The following is a 12,932-nucleotide window of genomic DNA, read 5'->3' on the forward strand; positions in this document are numbered from 1 at the left end:
TTTTTTTTTCGTTTGGTACTCTGAAAAATAAGTTCCTAGACACCTCTAAGAAAGCCTCTCCAAGCATGAGTTCTTAATTGTAACGGAAGGTCCTCCTTCTTACAGTTTTCTATTTTTTCTTATTATCAGATAGAAAAATTTATATCTCGCTTCCAACTACTTGAAAAAATATCTTGTTCCTTAAATTTTGTAGGAAATTGAATGCTCTACAAAAAAGGTCTCTTACGATTTTTTCGTAAACCCAACCGTTTAAAAGATATTAACGGTTAAAGTTTGATTATTTTTGGGAAAATTTTTTATTTCTTATGAATTTTATAACTCAATGAAAAAAAATCATTATGAATGATAAAACTCATAGTTTTGTAGGAAATTTACTGCTCTATAAAAATGGTCTCTTATGATTTTTCGATCAAGTTGAGCGTTTACGAGATATTCATCGTCAAACATCAATGCATATCAATTTTTCTAGTTTTTGATCAATAATTCGAAAAATTTCAATTTATTCTGTGAGTTTCAAAGAAATTTAGACAAATTTGAGTTTTTATTATAAAAGCAACTCCTATAGATGTTTTCTGTTCAAAAATTCATTTGAAAGTTTTTATTCTAATAATATTTTTTTTTAATTTTATCTTTAATAATTTAAAATCTTAAGCGCGTTGTCATTTATTATTATGAAATTTGTTCAGTGCGTATTTTTAAATTGTTTTTCACAAAATATACATAAAATTTTCGTTCGAGGGGATTTTTGTTTTGAATTCCATTTCTTCTTCTGTTTGTCTTCTGAAACTAATGCCATCTATGTTTTTTACTCTCAACTATCTTCAGTATCTACCCATTTAATACCGTATTTTCAGTGTTCCTAAAACTGATCATCTTGAATACGTAATAAAATAATTCATTTTAAATAAGTCTTATAGTCATCACATAAATTTATTTATCATCAATTAACCTACAATGAATAAAGAAATACGTTTTATCGGAATACCTCTACAAAGAATTTCGGAACGTAAGTTACCAAAAGTGAAAGAGGTTATGCGTGTGTTTTTCTACCAACTTAAAATTTTAAAGTATTCAATCAAACAAAGTGCTAAAAATTCAGTTGACCAAGTTATTGAACTGTGGAGAAAAAATCAGATTCCAACTAGTGGAGCTCCTAATGCAGTCAAAAAATTTCTTCGCTATCACAGTCAATGGTTAAAATTACAAAAAAATTTCGATAAAAAGAATTCAGCGCAAAACCAAAAGGAAATGAAATTTCAGACTGATCTTGAACAATTATTCGACATTGTGAGCGAAAAATCCTTAAAAGTGCTTGATGATAATATTAGAAAGTTGTATTTGGATCAAAAATTCGGTACCCATAAAGAGATTCTTTCTAATAATGTACCTGTATCAAACTTAACCACGACTATGATGGGAATAGATGAGAGTAGTAAGTAGTAAGTATCTGAGATATTTAATTATTATAAAGTCAGGTAGTAGTGTAACTTTTCATAGATGACTAGATGACATTTGCCTAGACAATTTTTGGAGTCCTTTCTTAATTATTTGTCATCAAAATGAATAAATTCTATACATTTTCTTCGTTTAATTTATAAAACAGATCTTATTCCAGACTTAGATCAACCGTCTACCAGTCATGCGATTGTTCCAAGTGAAAAATCAGAGTCGTTCTCTACGTATACATTAAGTGGAGTTACAAATTTTGGATCTGATTCAGAGTATGAACCTCCAATTCCGACAAAACGAGCAAAACTTGATGTCTTAACTCCTGAAGTCATTTTTGGACTCGACCGAGCTAATGTCAGCAGTAGAAATGCGATGTTTATTATTGCTCCGGTTTTACTAGCAGTAGGTATTAAAATTGAAGATACAACGCTCAGTTATAGTTCAATTCAACGAGCTCGTATGCTTCAAAGAGAAGACATTGCTAAAGGACTTTATGACAACTTTAAGACACACGATAAATACGTTGTGCATTGGGACGGAAAAATGCTGAATGACCTTGTTGGATCAAAATCTGTGGAACGGCTATCAGTTATTTTAACTGCATTTGGTACCGAACAATTACTTGGGGTTCCAAAAATGAATTCTGGGACGGCAGACAATCAAACATCAGCCATTTTATCGACATTGAGTGAATGGGGTATTACTAATTATGTTAAGGCGATGTGTTTTGACACGACGGCAGTTAATACAGGTAACTTATCAATGATAATTTAATCTAAAAAATATTTAATTATTAACGTTCTAGTTTAATTTTTATTGCTTACTGAATTTCACTTTTGAAATTATTGAGAATTATTTACTCATTTGGATTTTAAATATAATGAAGATACTGTTGTTGCTGATATCATTTTGGATAAAAAAAATGAAATATCTAGTTTAATTGCACAATCCTTACAGGTATGATTTAACTGCGATTTTAAGAAAAAAAATTTTCTTGTTTCTGACAAATTTTTAATTGTCTTTGATAGTTACTACAACCCCGAGATGACTATAAAGAATTGTTGGAATTGTCGTTGATTTTCCTTGGAGAAATGCCTCAAGAAGAAATTTTTTCAAACGTCCTGGTGCAAATCATCATGCTAGGTGGATGGCGAAGGCAATTTACAGTTTAAAAATGTTTCTATTCAGAAATGAATTTAAACTTTCTAATAAAGAATTGGACGGTCTTCGGCAAATTTGTATATTTATAGTTACACTGTATTTAAAAGCTTGGTTTTCATCAACTTCTGCAACAACTGCTGCTAATCATGACTTGCAGTTTTTGAAAAATTTATTCGAGTACAAAAATATCAATTCATTGATTTCTTCAGCAACTTGTGAAAAAATGATTTTGCATTTATGGTATTTAAGTGATGAACTTGCCATTTTATCATTATTTGACGATACCGTTTCATTGGAAGTAAAAAAATATTGTTGGAGCTGTTAATACTCGTAACGGTACAGATTCTAAAGCTAAAAAATTTATAATTGATAAAAACGATTTGAATTCATTAACGCAAAAAGTCTGAGTGACTTTGTTTCTAAAAAGTCTTTAAATCTCTTTAAAATCTTTGATTTACCATAAGACTTCCTTGATAAAGATATTGAATCGTGGCCTACTAATGACAGTTACATTGAAAATAAAGAATACTTTAACCAATTGAAAGTTGTTAATGATTCAGCAGAACGAGCTGTTGCATTAGTTAGTGAGTATAATCAATGCTTGACAAAAAATGAAGAGCAATTCCAATACTTATTGCAAATTATCAAAGAACATCGAAAAAACTACCCAATCTGCAATAGAGGAAATTATTTACAGTAAAAGTGTACCGTTATGTTGAAAATATTGAAAATTATATGGCAGTTGATAATTAAATAAATAAATTCTTCGATAAAAAAGTGAAACACACTAAATTGAATTATATATTTAAAAAAATGCACTAATTTTTTGTTTTAATGTAATAAAACATGTCCAAGACTAAAAAAACTAATTAAAAAAATAGTTCATAACATATTTCTTTTCATAGAAACTCAAATTTGTCTAAATTTCCTTGAAACTCACAGAATAAATTGAAATTTTTCGAATTATTGATCAAAAACTAGAAAAATTGATATGCATTGATGTTTGACGATGAATATCTCGTAAACGCTCAACTTGATCGAAAAATCATAAGAGACCATTTTTATAGAGCAGTAAATTTCCTACAAAACTATGAGTTTTATCATTCATAATGATTTTTTTTCATTGAGTTATAAAATTCATAAGAAATAAAAAATTTTCCCAAAAATAATCAAACTTTAACCGTTAATATCTTTTAAACGGTTGGGTTTACGAAAAAATCGTAAGAGACCTTTTTGTAGAGCATTCAATTTCCTACAAAATCTAAGGAACAAGATATTTTTTCAAGTAGTTGGAAGCGAGATATAAATTTTTCTATCTGATAATAAGAAAAAATAGAAAACTGTAAGAAGGAGGACCTTCCCGTTACAATTAAGAACTCATGCTTGGAGAGGCTTTCTTAGAGGTGTCTAGGAACCTATTTTTCAGAGTACCAAACGAAAAAAAAATATTCTTTTTTTTTGAATCACCCTAATATATATATATATATATATATATATATATATATATATATATATATATATATATATATATATATATATATAATAGCTAAATTTGTCATTACAGACAAATTTTTGGGAACTGGGGGAAATAAAGGATAAAGGGGGAAGGGGAGGACCTTTACTCAGTAGGAATTTTCGGTAACTGAAAAAGTAATTCGGACAGCCCAGACCGGGAATCGAACCCGGATCGTTTGGTTACGCGCCAAAGGCTCTATAATTTGTTATACATTTATTATATAAATAAAACACATAAAACATATTAAAATGACCAACAAGTTTCATTTAATAACTTAATACCAACTTAACCGTCTACAATACGACCAGTGTTAATTGTTGACAAAAATAAATTAGAGTTTACAGGTTAAAATCCACAAATCAAAATTTGTAAAAAAAAAAAATTTTTGTAGGTGATACGAAGTTCACCGGGTCAGTTAGTATATATATATATATATATATATATATATATATATATATATATATATATATATATATATATATATATATATATATATAGTTTGATATTGAAATATTGAATACAAATATTACAATAAATGTTATCATAATTATATATATACATATAAATAGATATTATGACATGGGAAAAATTTCCGTCTATAAATACTAGAATGATTGTTTATTTTGATTATTAATAATAATAATTTATTATTATTTAATATGATTATGTTGGCCAAGCTGCTGGACTGCAGAGATTCGACGTGCCTGACACAGGCCATATTATATATAATTAATTCTATATATATATATATATATATATATATATATATATATATATATATATATATATAGAAATTAAAATTAAAAATTTAGATAAAAATAAGGGCATTAATGATGACATAAATAGTAATATATTAGAGCTTGCATGGAAAATTAATTACAATGTAATACTAGATGCAATTAATAATTCATTGAAAATAGGTTTTGTACCAGATAACTGGAAAATAGCAACTGTTACTCCAATCCCTAAGATCAAAGGTAGTAAAAAAGCTGAAGATATGAGACCAATTAACACTCTGCACTCGTATGAGCAAATACTCGAACAAATTGTCAAAACAAGACTGGAAAATTTTGTTGAAAATAATAAATTAATTAATAATGACCAGTCTGGGTTTAGAAAAATTTTTTCGTGTGAGACAGCTCTCCAAAATTCAATAATTGAATGGAGAAAACAACTGGACACATTACAATATATCGGAGTTGTCTACATAGACTTCGCCCGAGCGTTTGAGACAATAAACCGAAAAATCTTGATAAATAAGTTCTCAAATTTAGGTATCAAAGGTAAAGTGTTAAAATGGTTTAAATCTTATCTGGAAAATCGTAAACAGTTAGTTAGATTTAATGGCTCCTTATCCGAAAAAATTAACGTTAATAATGGAGTTCCACAAGGATCCAAAGTAGGACCGTTACTATTTATCATATATATTAATGATATAATAGAAAAATTAAATAATTTTGGAATCAAATGTAAAATGTTCGCCGATGACATGAAAATTTATTTTTACAGTCACAATATTAAAATTATTGAATATAAATTAAACGAAGGCCTTAAAATACTATCTGATTGGATGAAGAATAATCAATTAATAATTAATGTTAAGAAATCCGCATTTATGATACTAACTAGCCAACGATCAAATAATGTTAGAGGTAAATGTAAACTGATGATTGATAACGAGATATTGAATGAAGTTAGAAGTACTAAATACTTGGGAATTATAATTGACGACACATTAACGTTTAATGACAATGCTAAATATGTAGATAATAAAATAAGTAAAAAAGTTAACTTATTGTACAGACTCGGTAACAGTATTTCTAGCTTCACTAAATGCACTATCTATAAATCAATCATATTACCACACTTTGACTATTGTAGTACCCTTATGATTAATTACAGTAAAAGTAATATCGATCTATTACAAAAGCTGCAAAATAGGGCGATGAGGATAATATTGAAAGTCAATCGTTATACCAATGTAAAATTAATGTTAGATACTCTTGGATGGCTCTCAGTCAAACAAAGAATGATTTGGAATAGTTGTGTCTTAATTCAAAAAATGATTGATAATTTAACGCCAAGTTATTTATCTAATCATGTAAAATTAATAAAAAATAAACATCGGTATTACACAAGACAAAGTAATCAATTAGAGGTCATTAAAACTAAAACTCACACAGGAGAAAAATCGATCATTTATATGGGTTATAATTGGTATAATAGTTTGCCGAAAATTATTAAAAATGAAAGAAGAATTCATATATTTAAGAAAATGTTAAAAGAGCACGTATGTAAAATTCCATATGAAATATAATTGTAAAAACTGTAAAAGAGATAATGTTATGTCAATGACAGAAAAATTGTAAAAATTGTAAAACAAATAGCAAATTGCTAATTATCAAATAAATTATCATATTATATATGTATATAGAATTATACAGGGTGTCTCAGAAGTCGTGAGCCACCGGACAGGGTGTGGTAGAAAATTGGATTCTGAATAGAAAAGTCCTTTACCATTTTTCGATCAGACCCACAGAAAAATTACTACAAATTTATGAAAATAGACCAATGAGGAGCGCGGTTTAGCGGCAGAACGGTAGGCGCAAGAGCGAGCGAGTGGAAGCGCGACAGGCAATGAGTGCGCGCTCGCTTGCACACGTGTGATATCATTGCTCAGTTATAGCGGGATGCCCGCATGCAATAATAATGATCAATGATACTCCTGTATATAAAAAAAAAATTAATATTAGAAAAATCATCCCATAGACAGCCCCATAAAATAAAAAATGTGCGATTTTTGATAATTAAAACTCAAATTTTCGGTGTCACCGAAAAATGAAACAAAAAAAGCCAACAGTCATATTCAATGATACCCCTGTAATTAAAAAAAAAAAAAAAGAAAAGTTATAAAAGTACCCCATACACTCTGAGATACAGCCCCATAAAGCCAAAAATTTACGATTATTTAATGATGAAATTCAAATGATCAGTGTGCACTTGAAGTGAAAAAAAAAAGCAATAAAAATAATCAGTGACACTACAGTAGGTGAAGAAAATTTTTAAAAATAAAAAACTACCCCATAGACAGGGAGATACAGTCCCATAAAGCCAAAAATTTTGCGATATTTCAATAATTAAAATAGAAATTTTCGACGACTACTCAAAATTTCAAATAAAAATCTAGGACTAATAGTTAACTATACCCATAACAATCAGAAAAAAATTAAAAATTACAAAAACCTCCCCATAGACACTAAGATACAGCCTAATAAAGCCGAGTATTTCGGGATTATTTAACATAAAATAACTCGGAATAACTCAAAGAAAATTATCTTTCTTTCCAGTTTAACCTTTTTTATGAATTAAAAAATCAAAATTTTGGAATCCACCCCATAAACATCGAGAGGCAACCCCACAATGCCACAATTGTTCGATTTTTTATTGATTTAAATTGAAATTCTCGGTGTCTACTCAAAATAAGTAAAAGAAAATTATTGTACTTTTTAATGTTATCTCTGTTATAAAATAATAAATCAAAATTTTAGAATCCACCCCACAGACACCGAGATACATCCCCATACAGTCGCTATTTGTCGATTTTTAATTGACTTAAATTGAAATTCTCGGTGTCCACTTAAAATAAAGAGCATAAACTCATTCCACTTTCCAATTTACTCATTTTAATAAATGAAAATATCAAAATTCAAGAATTCACCCCATAGACCCCAAGATACGCCTCCATAAAGCCGCGATTTATCGATTTTTTGTGGATTGATATCGAAATTTTCGGTGTCATATGAAAATTTGAATTTTAATTATTGAAAAATCGCGAATTGTTGGCTTTATTTGGATGTTTGTTAGTGTCTATGCGGTGGATTTTCAAGAGTTAAGTTTTTTTATGTTTTTAAGGGTGTAATTTAAAAGTACAATAGGTTTCTCTTGTTTTTGTTAAATGGACACCAAGAATTTCAATTTCAATTACTAACAAATCACAAATTAGCGGATTTATGGGGTCCTATCTCGCCGTTAATGGGGTGTTTTTTCAAATCTTATTTTTTTTTGCTTACAAGAGTATATCTGAAAATGAGTTTTCATACTTTTCATTTATTTTCAACGGACACCGAGAAGTAGCATTTTAATTACTAAAAATCAGAAATTTTCAGCTTAATGGGATCATAATTCGGAGTTTGCGGGGTGGTTTTTTAAATAATAATTTTTTCGATACACAGGAGTTTAATCGATAAGTACAAAAGGTTTCTTTTGTTGATTTTCAATGGGCACCAATAATTTGAATTTTAATTTCTAAGCAATCCCGATTTTTGTGCGTTATCAAGTCATATTTCGGTATCTATTGGGTGTTTTTACAATTTTTTAAATTTGTCTGATGGTCAAAAGTACCACTGATAATTTTGATTGGTATTTTTTTTTCTATTTCGAATGCACTGTGAATATTTTAATTTTTATGTTAAATAATCCCGAAATACTCGGCTTTATTAGGCTGTATCTTAGTGTCTATGGGGTGGTTTTTGTAATTTTTAATTTTTTTCTGATTGTTATGGGTATAGTTAACTATTAGTCCTAGATTTTTATTTGAAATTTTGAGTAGTCGTCGAAAATTTCTATTTTAATTATTGAAATATCGCACAATTTTTGGCTTTATGGGACTGTATCTCCCTGTCTGGGGTAGTTTTTTATTTTTAAAAATTTTCTTCACCTACTGTAGTGTCACTGATTATTTTTATTGCTTTTTTTTTTCACTTCAAGTGCACTCTGATCATTTGAATTTCATTATTAAATAATCGCGAATTTTCGGCTTTACGGGGCTGTATCTCCCTGTCTATGGGGTAGTTTTTATTTTTTTCAATTTTTTTGGTCTACAGTAGTGTCACTGATTATTTTTATTGCTTTTTTTTTAACTTCAAGTGCACACTGATCATTTGAATTTCATCATTAAATAATCGCAAATTTTTGGCTTTATGGGGCTGTATCTCAGAGTGTATGGGGTACTTTTATAACTTTTCTTTTTTTTTTTTTAATTACAGGGGTATCATTGAATATGACTGTTGGCTTTTTTTTTTTTTCATTTTTCGGTGACACCGAAAATTTGAGTTTTAATTATCAAAAAATCGCACATTTTTTATTTTATGGGGCTGTCTATGGGATGATGATTTTTCTAATATTAATTTTTTTTTATATACAGGAGTATCATTGATCATTATTATTGCATGCGGGCATCCCGCTATAACTGAGCAATGATATCACACGTGTGCAAGCGAGCGCGCACTCATTGCCTGTCGCGCTTCCACTCGCTCGCTCTTGCGCCTACCGTTCTGCCGCTAAACCGCGCTCCTCATTGGTCTATTTTCATAAATTTGTAGTAATTTTTCTGTGGGTCTGATCGAAAAATGGTAAAGGACTTTTCTATTCAGAATCCAATTTTCTACCACACCCTGTCCGGTGGCTCACGACTTCTGAGACACCCTGTATAATTCTATATACATATATAATATGATAATTTATTTGATAATTAGCAATTTGCTATTTGTTTTACAATTTTTTACAATTTTTCTGTCATTGACATAACATTATCTCTTTTTACAGTTTTTACAATTATATTTCATATGGAATTTTACATACGTGCTCTTTTAACATTTTCTTAAATATATGAATTCTTCTTTCATTTTTAATAATTTTCGGCAAACTATTATACCAATTATAACCCATATAAATGATCGATTTTTCTCCTGTGTGAGTTTTAGTTTTAATGACCTCTAATTGATTACTTTGTCTTGTGTAATACCGATGTTTATTTTTTATTAATTTTACATGATTAGATAAATAACTTGGCGTTAAATTATCAATCATTTTTTGAATTAAGACACAACTATTCCAAATCATTCTTTGTTTGACTGAGAGCCATCCAAGAGTATCTAACATTAATTTTACATTGGTATAACGATTGACTTTCAATATTATCCTCATCGCCCTATTTTGCAGCTTTTGTAATAGATCGATATTACTTTTACTGTAATTAATCATAAGGGTACTACAATAGTCAAAGTGTGGTAATATGATTGATTTATAGATAGTGCATTTAGTGAAGCTAGAAATACTGTTACCGAGTCTGTACAATAAGTTAACTTTTTTACTTATTTTATTATCTACATATTTAGCATTGTCATTAAACGTTAATGTGTCGTCAATTATAATTCCCAAGTATTTAGTACTTCTAACTTCATTCAATATCTCGTTATCAATCATCAGTTTACATTTACCTCTAACATTATTTGATCGTTGGCTAGTTAGTATCATAAATGCGGATTTCTTAACATTAATTATTAATTGATTATTCTTCATCCAATCAGATAGTATTTTAAGGCCTTCGTTTAATTTATATTCAATAATTTTAATATTGTGACTGTAAAAATAAATTTTCATGTCATCGGCGAACATTTTACATTTGATTCCAAAATTATTTAATTTTTCTATTATATCATTAATATATATGATAAATAGTAACGGTCCTACTTTGGATCCTTGTGGAACTCCATTATTAACGTTAATTTTTTCGGATAAGGAGCCATTAAATCTAACTAACTGTTTACGATTTTCCAGATAAGATTTAAACCATTTTAACACTTTACCTTTGATACCTAAATTTGAGAACTTATTTATCAAGATTTTTCGGTTTATTGTCTCAAACGCTCGGGCGAAGTCTATGTAGACAACTCCGATATATTGTAATGTGTCCAGTTGTTTTCTCCATTCAATTATTGAATTTTGGAGAGCTGTCTCACACGAAAAAATTTTTCTAAACCCAGACTGGTCATTATTAATTAATTTATTATTTTCAACAAAATTTTCCAGTCTTGTTTTGACAATTTGTTCGAGTATTTGCTCATACGAGTGCAGAGTGTTAATTGGTCTCATATCTTCAGCTTTTTTACTACCTTTGATTCAGAATCCAATTTTCTACCACACCCTGTCCGGTGGCTCACGACTTCTGAGACACCCTGTATAAATTATAATAAATAAGTATATAACTATAGCTATATAATTTTTATAGATTATAAATAATCTACTATTTATAATTATATATAATTATAAATTACTCTACTGAGTAAAGGTCAGCCCCTTCCCCTTTATCCTTTATTTCCCTAATTCACAAATTTTTCTTGTGATGGTGGAAAGTGAGTGCGAGCGAGACGGCGGAGCAGCAGAATTTATTTTTTTGTGTCATCATTATTATCATTATTAATACCGGAGCATATTTAATATACTAAAAATGTCTTTTTTTGTTCATTTACATTTCTTTTGTATTTTGTTTAAAAATAATTATCATTTAACTATAATGTTTATCCAACATCACGAATTATTTTTGTTTATTGAAAAAGTTTATTTAGTTTTAAATACTTGACTGAGATTTATTTGAAGATGCGCGCGAATGGTTGAGTACGCCACCGCGGCAAGAGGTGGCGAAGAATTTTGCCGCTCGTTCGTTTACAGTAAAAACCGACGAGCTAACATAAGCGAAACTGCGTGGCGATAATTTTTGTTCTTTTAAAGAACAAAAATTTATTTTACCTGAAAGAAAGAATTAATTAAATTCTCGAACAGATTCAAAATATCTGAATAATTATTAATTATTTTCATTGTGAATTAACTTTTTTTTACTAAGTCCCAGAAATGAAATTAGTATGGGAAATTATTCTGGTAAAAATTATTACTTGACAAATGTTATTTTTTTTTTCTAAGTCCCGAACGACTTTTGTATGGAATTGATTTTGTGCGAAATTTATTATAATCTATTGAAATTGATGGATGAATTTGATATTTGATCAGATTTAAATAATGGAAAAATCTGAAGATTGACGACGAGCGATAGATGGCGATAATTTTCCAAGATCTTTCACTCTTGGAGAAAGGTCTAGGAAATGACAAAAGCGATTTTGATTGACGGGAAAATTAACCAAGTTTCCCAGTGGTTATAACCTTCCGAGTAGAAGACCATTCACTAGGAAGGAACCAAGGAACTCCTACCTTGTCTCCGACCAGGAACCAGGTAAGTGCTGACTTGTCCATTGGGGGTAATTTGGCCACCTAGTAGGGCCGGGAAGGGTTGCTTTCCAAGCACCCAGAGGGAACTAGGGGTAAGTAGGGCCGGGAAGGGTTACTTTTCAAGCACCCAGACGGGATTAAGGGCAGGTAGGGCAGTGCGCAACCGTTGGTAAAATAGGAATACTACTGTGTAAAGGTAGTAGATAGAGTTTGGCCACCAGGTGGCACTGAAAAACGGGAAAACAAACGGTGTCTGCGGGTTATGTGCGATATAGTAAAGTTTGATATAAAGTTTGTAAATTTTATAAGTTAAATTTCGATATTTGTTGTTTGTTGTCTTAAATAAATAGAGTACTAATTATAATCAGGCTCAAATTTCATTTATAAGTAATATAAACTATCCCCGAAAAGATCCTGGATTCCGGCGAGATTTCATTCGAGCTAGGGGATATAGATATTTGAGGAAGTCTTGTCCAAATCACCAACGGTTAAAATTCACTCCTTTTGGAAACCGGAAAAATACCCGTTACAGTCTTTAATGACAAATTTAGCTATTATTTATGGCTAAATATATAATATTTAGCTAAATATATAATACTATGAGGCGACACGCCTCAAGCGGCCTCCTGATCAGAATGCAAAGCTTGAGATAGAATAATCCGAAAACGCGCCGAAATTTTGAATATTGAGTATGGATGAATGAGTGTGAAATTTATACCGAGTATGACATTGAGTGTGATAGAGA

General features: G+C 29.6%; 2 protein-coding genes across 3 annotated transcripts in view; one reads left to right on the forward strand and one right to left on the reverse strand.

Annotated features, from left to right (window-relative positions):
• The window catches only part of Nmdar2 (glutamate ionotropic receptor NMDA type subunit 2), a 786,854-nt gene that overhangs the window by 757,055 nt on the left and 16,867 nt on the right, over nt 1-12,932 (reverse strand). The window lies entirely within an intron of this gene.
• LOC141524027 (uncharacterized) lies at nt 701-2,259 on the forward strand. The gene is made up of 3 exons (XM_074237671.1): nt 701-1,432; nt 1,604-2,200; nt 2,255-2,259. The coding sequence occupies exons 1-3, from the start codon at nt 955-957 to the stop codon at nt 2,257-2,259; spliced, it is 1,080 nt and encodes a 359-aa protein (XP_074093772.1). The 5' UTR covers nt 701-954.

The sequence above is a fragment of the Cotesia typhae genome, unplaced genomic scaffold (genome assembly GCF_013202065.1).
Source record: "Cotesia typhae breed Kobodo isofemale line unplaced genomic scaffold, CoteBio_Ctyphae contig_22, whole genome shotgun sequence".
Taxonomy (NCBI): domain Eukaryota; kingdom Metazoa; phylum Arthropoda; class Insecta; order Hymenoptera; family Braconidae; genus Cotesia; species Cotesia typhae.

Bases quoted from the DNA above. Each gene is read 5' to 3' on its own strand.
- LOC141524027 (XM_074237671.1), top strand. From the start codon at position 955: ATGAATAAAGAAATACGTTTTATCGGAATACCTCTACAAAGAATTTCG. The intron at 1,433-1,603 runs GTAAGTAGTAAG...TTTATAAAACAG, and splicing joins GATGGGAATAGATGAGAGTA to ATCTTATTCCAGACTTAGAT.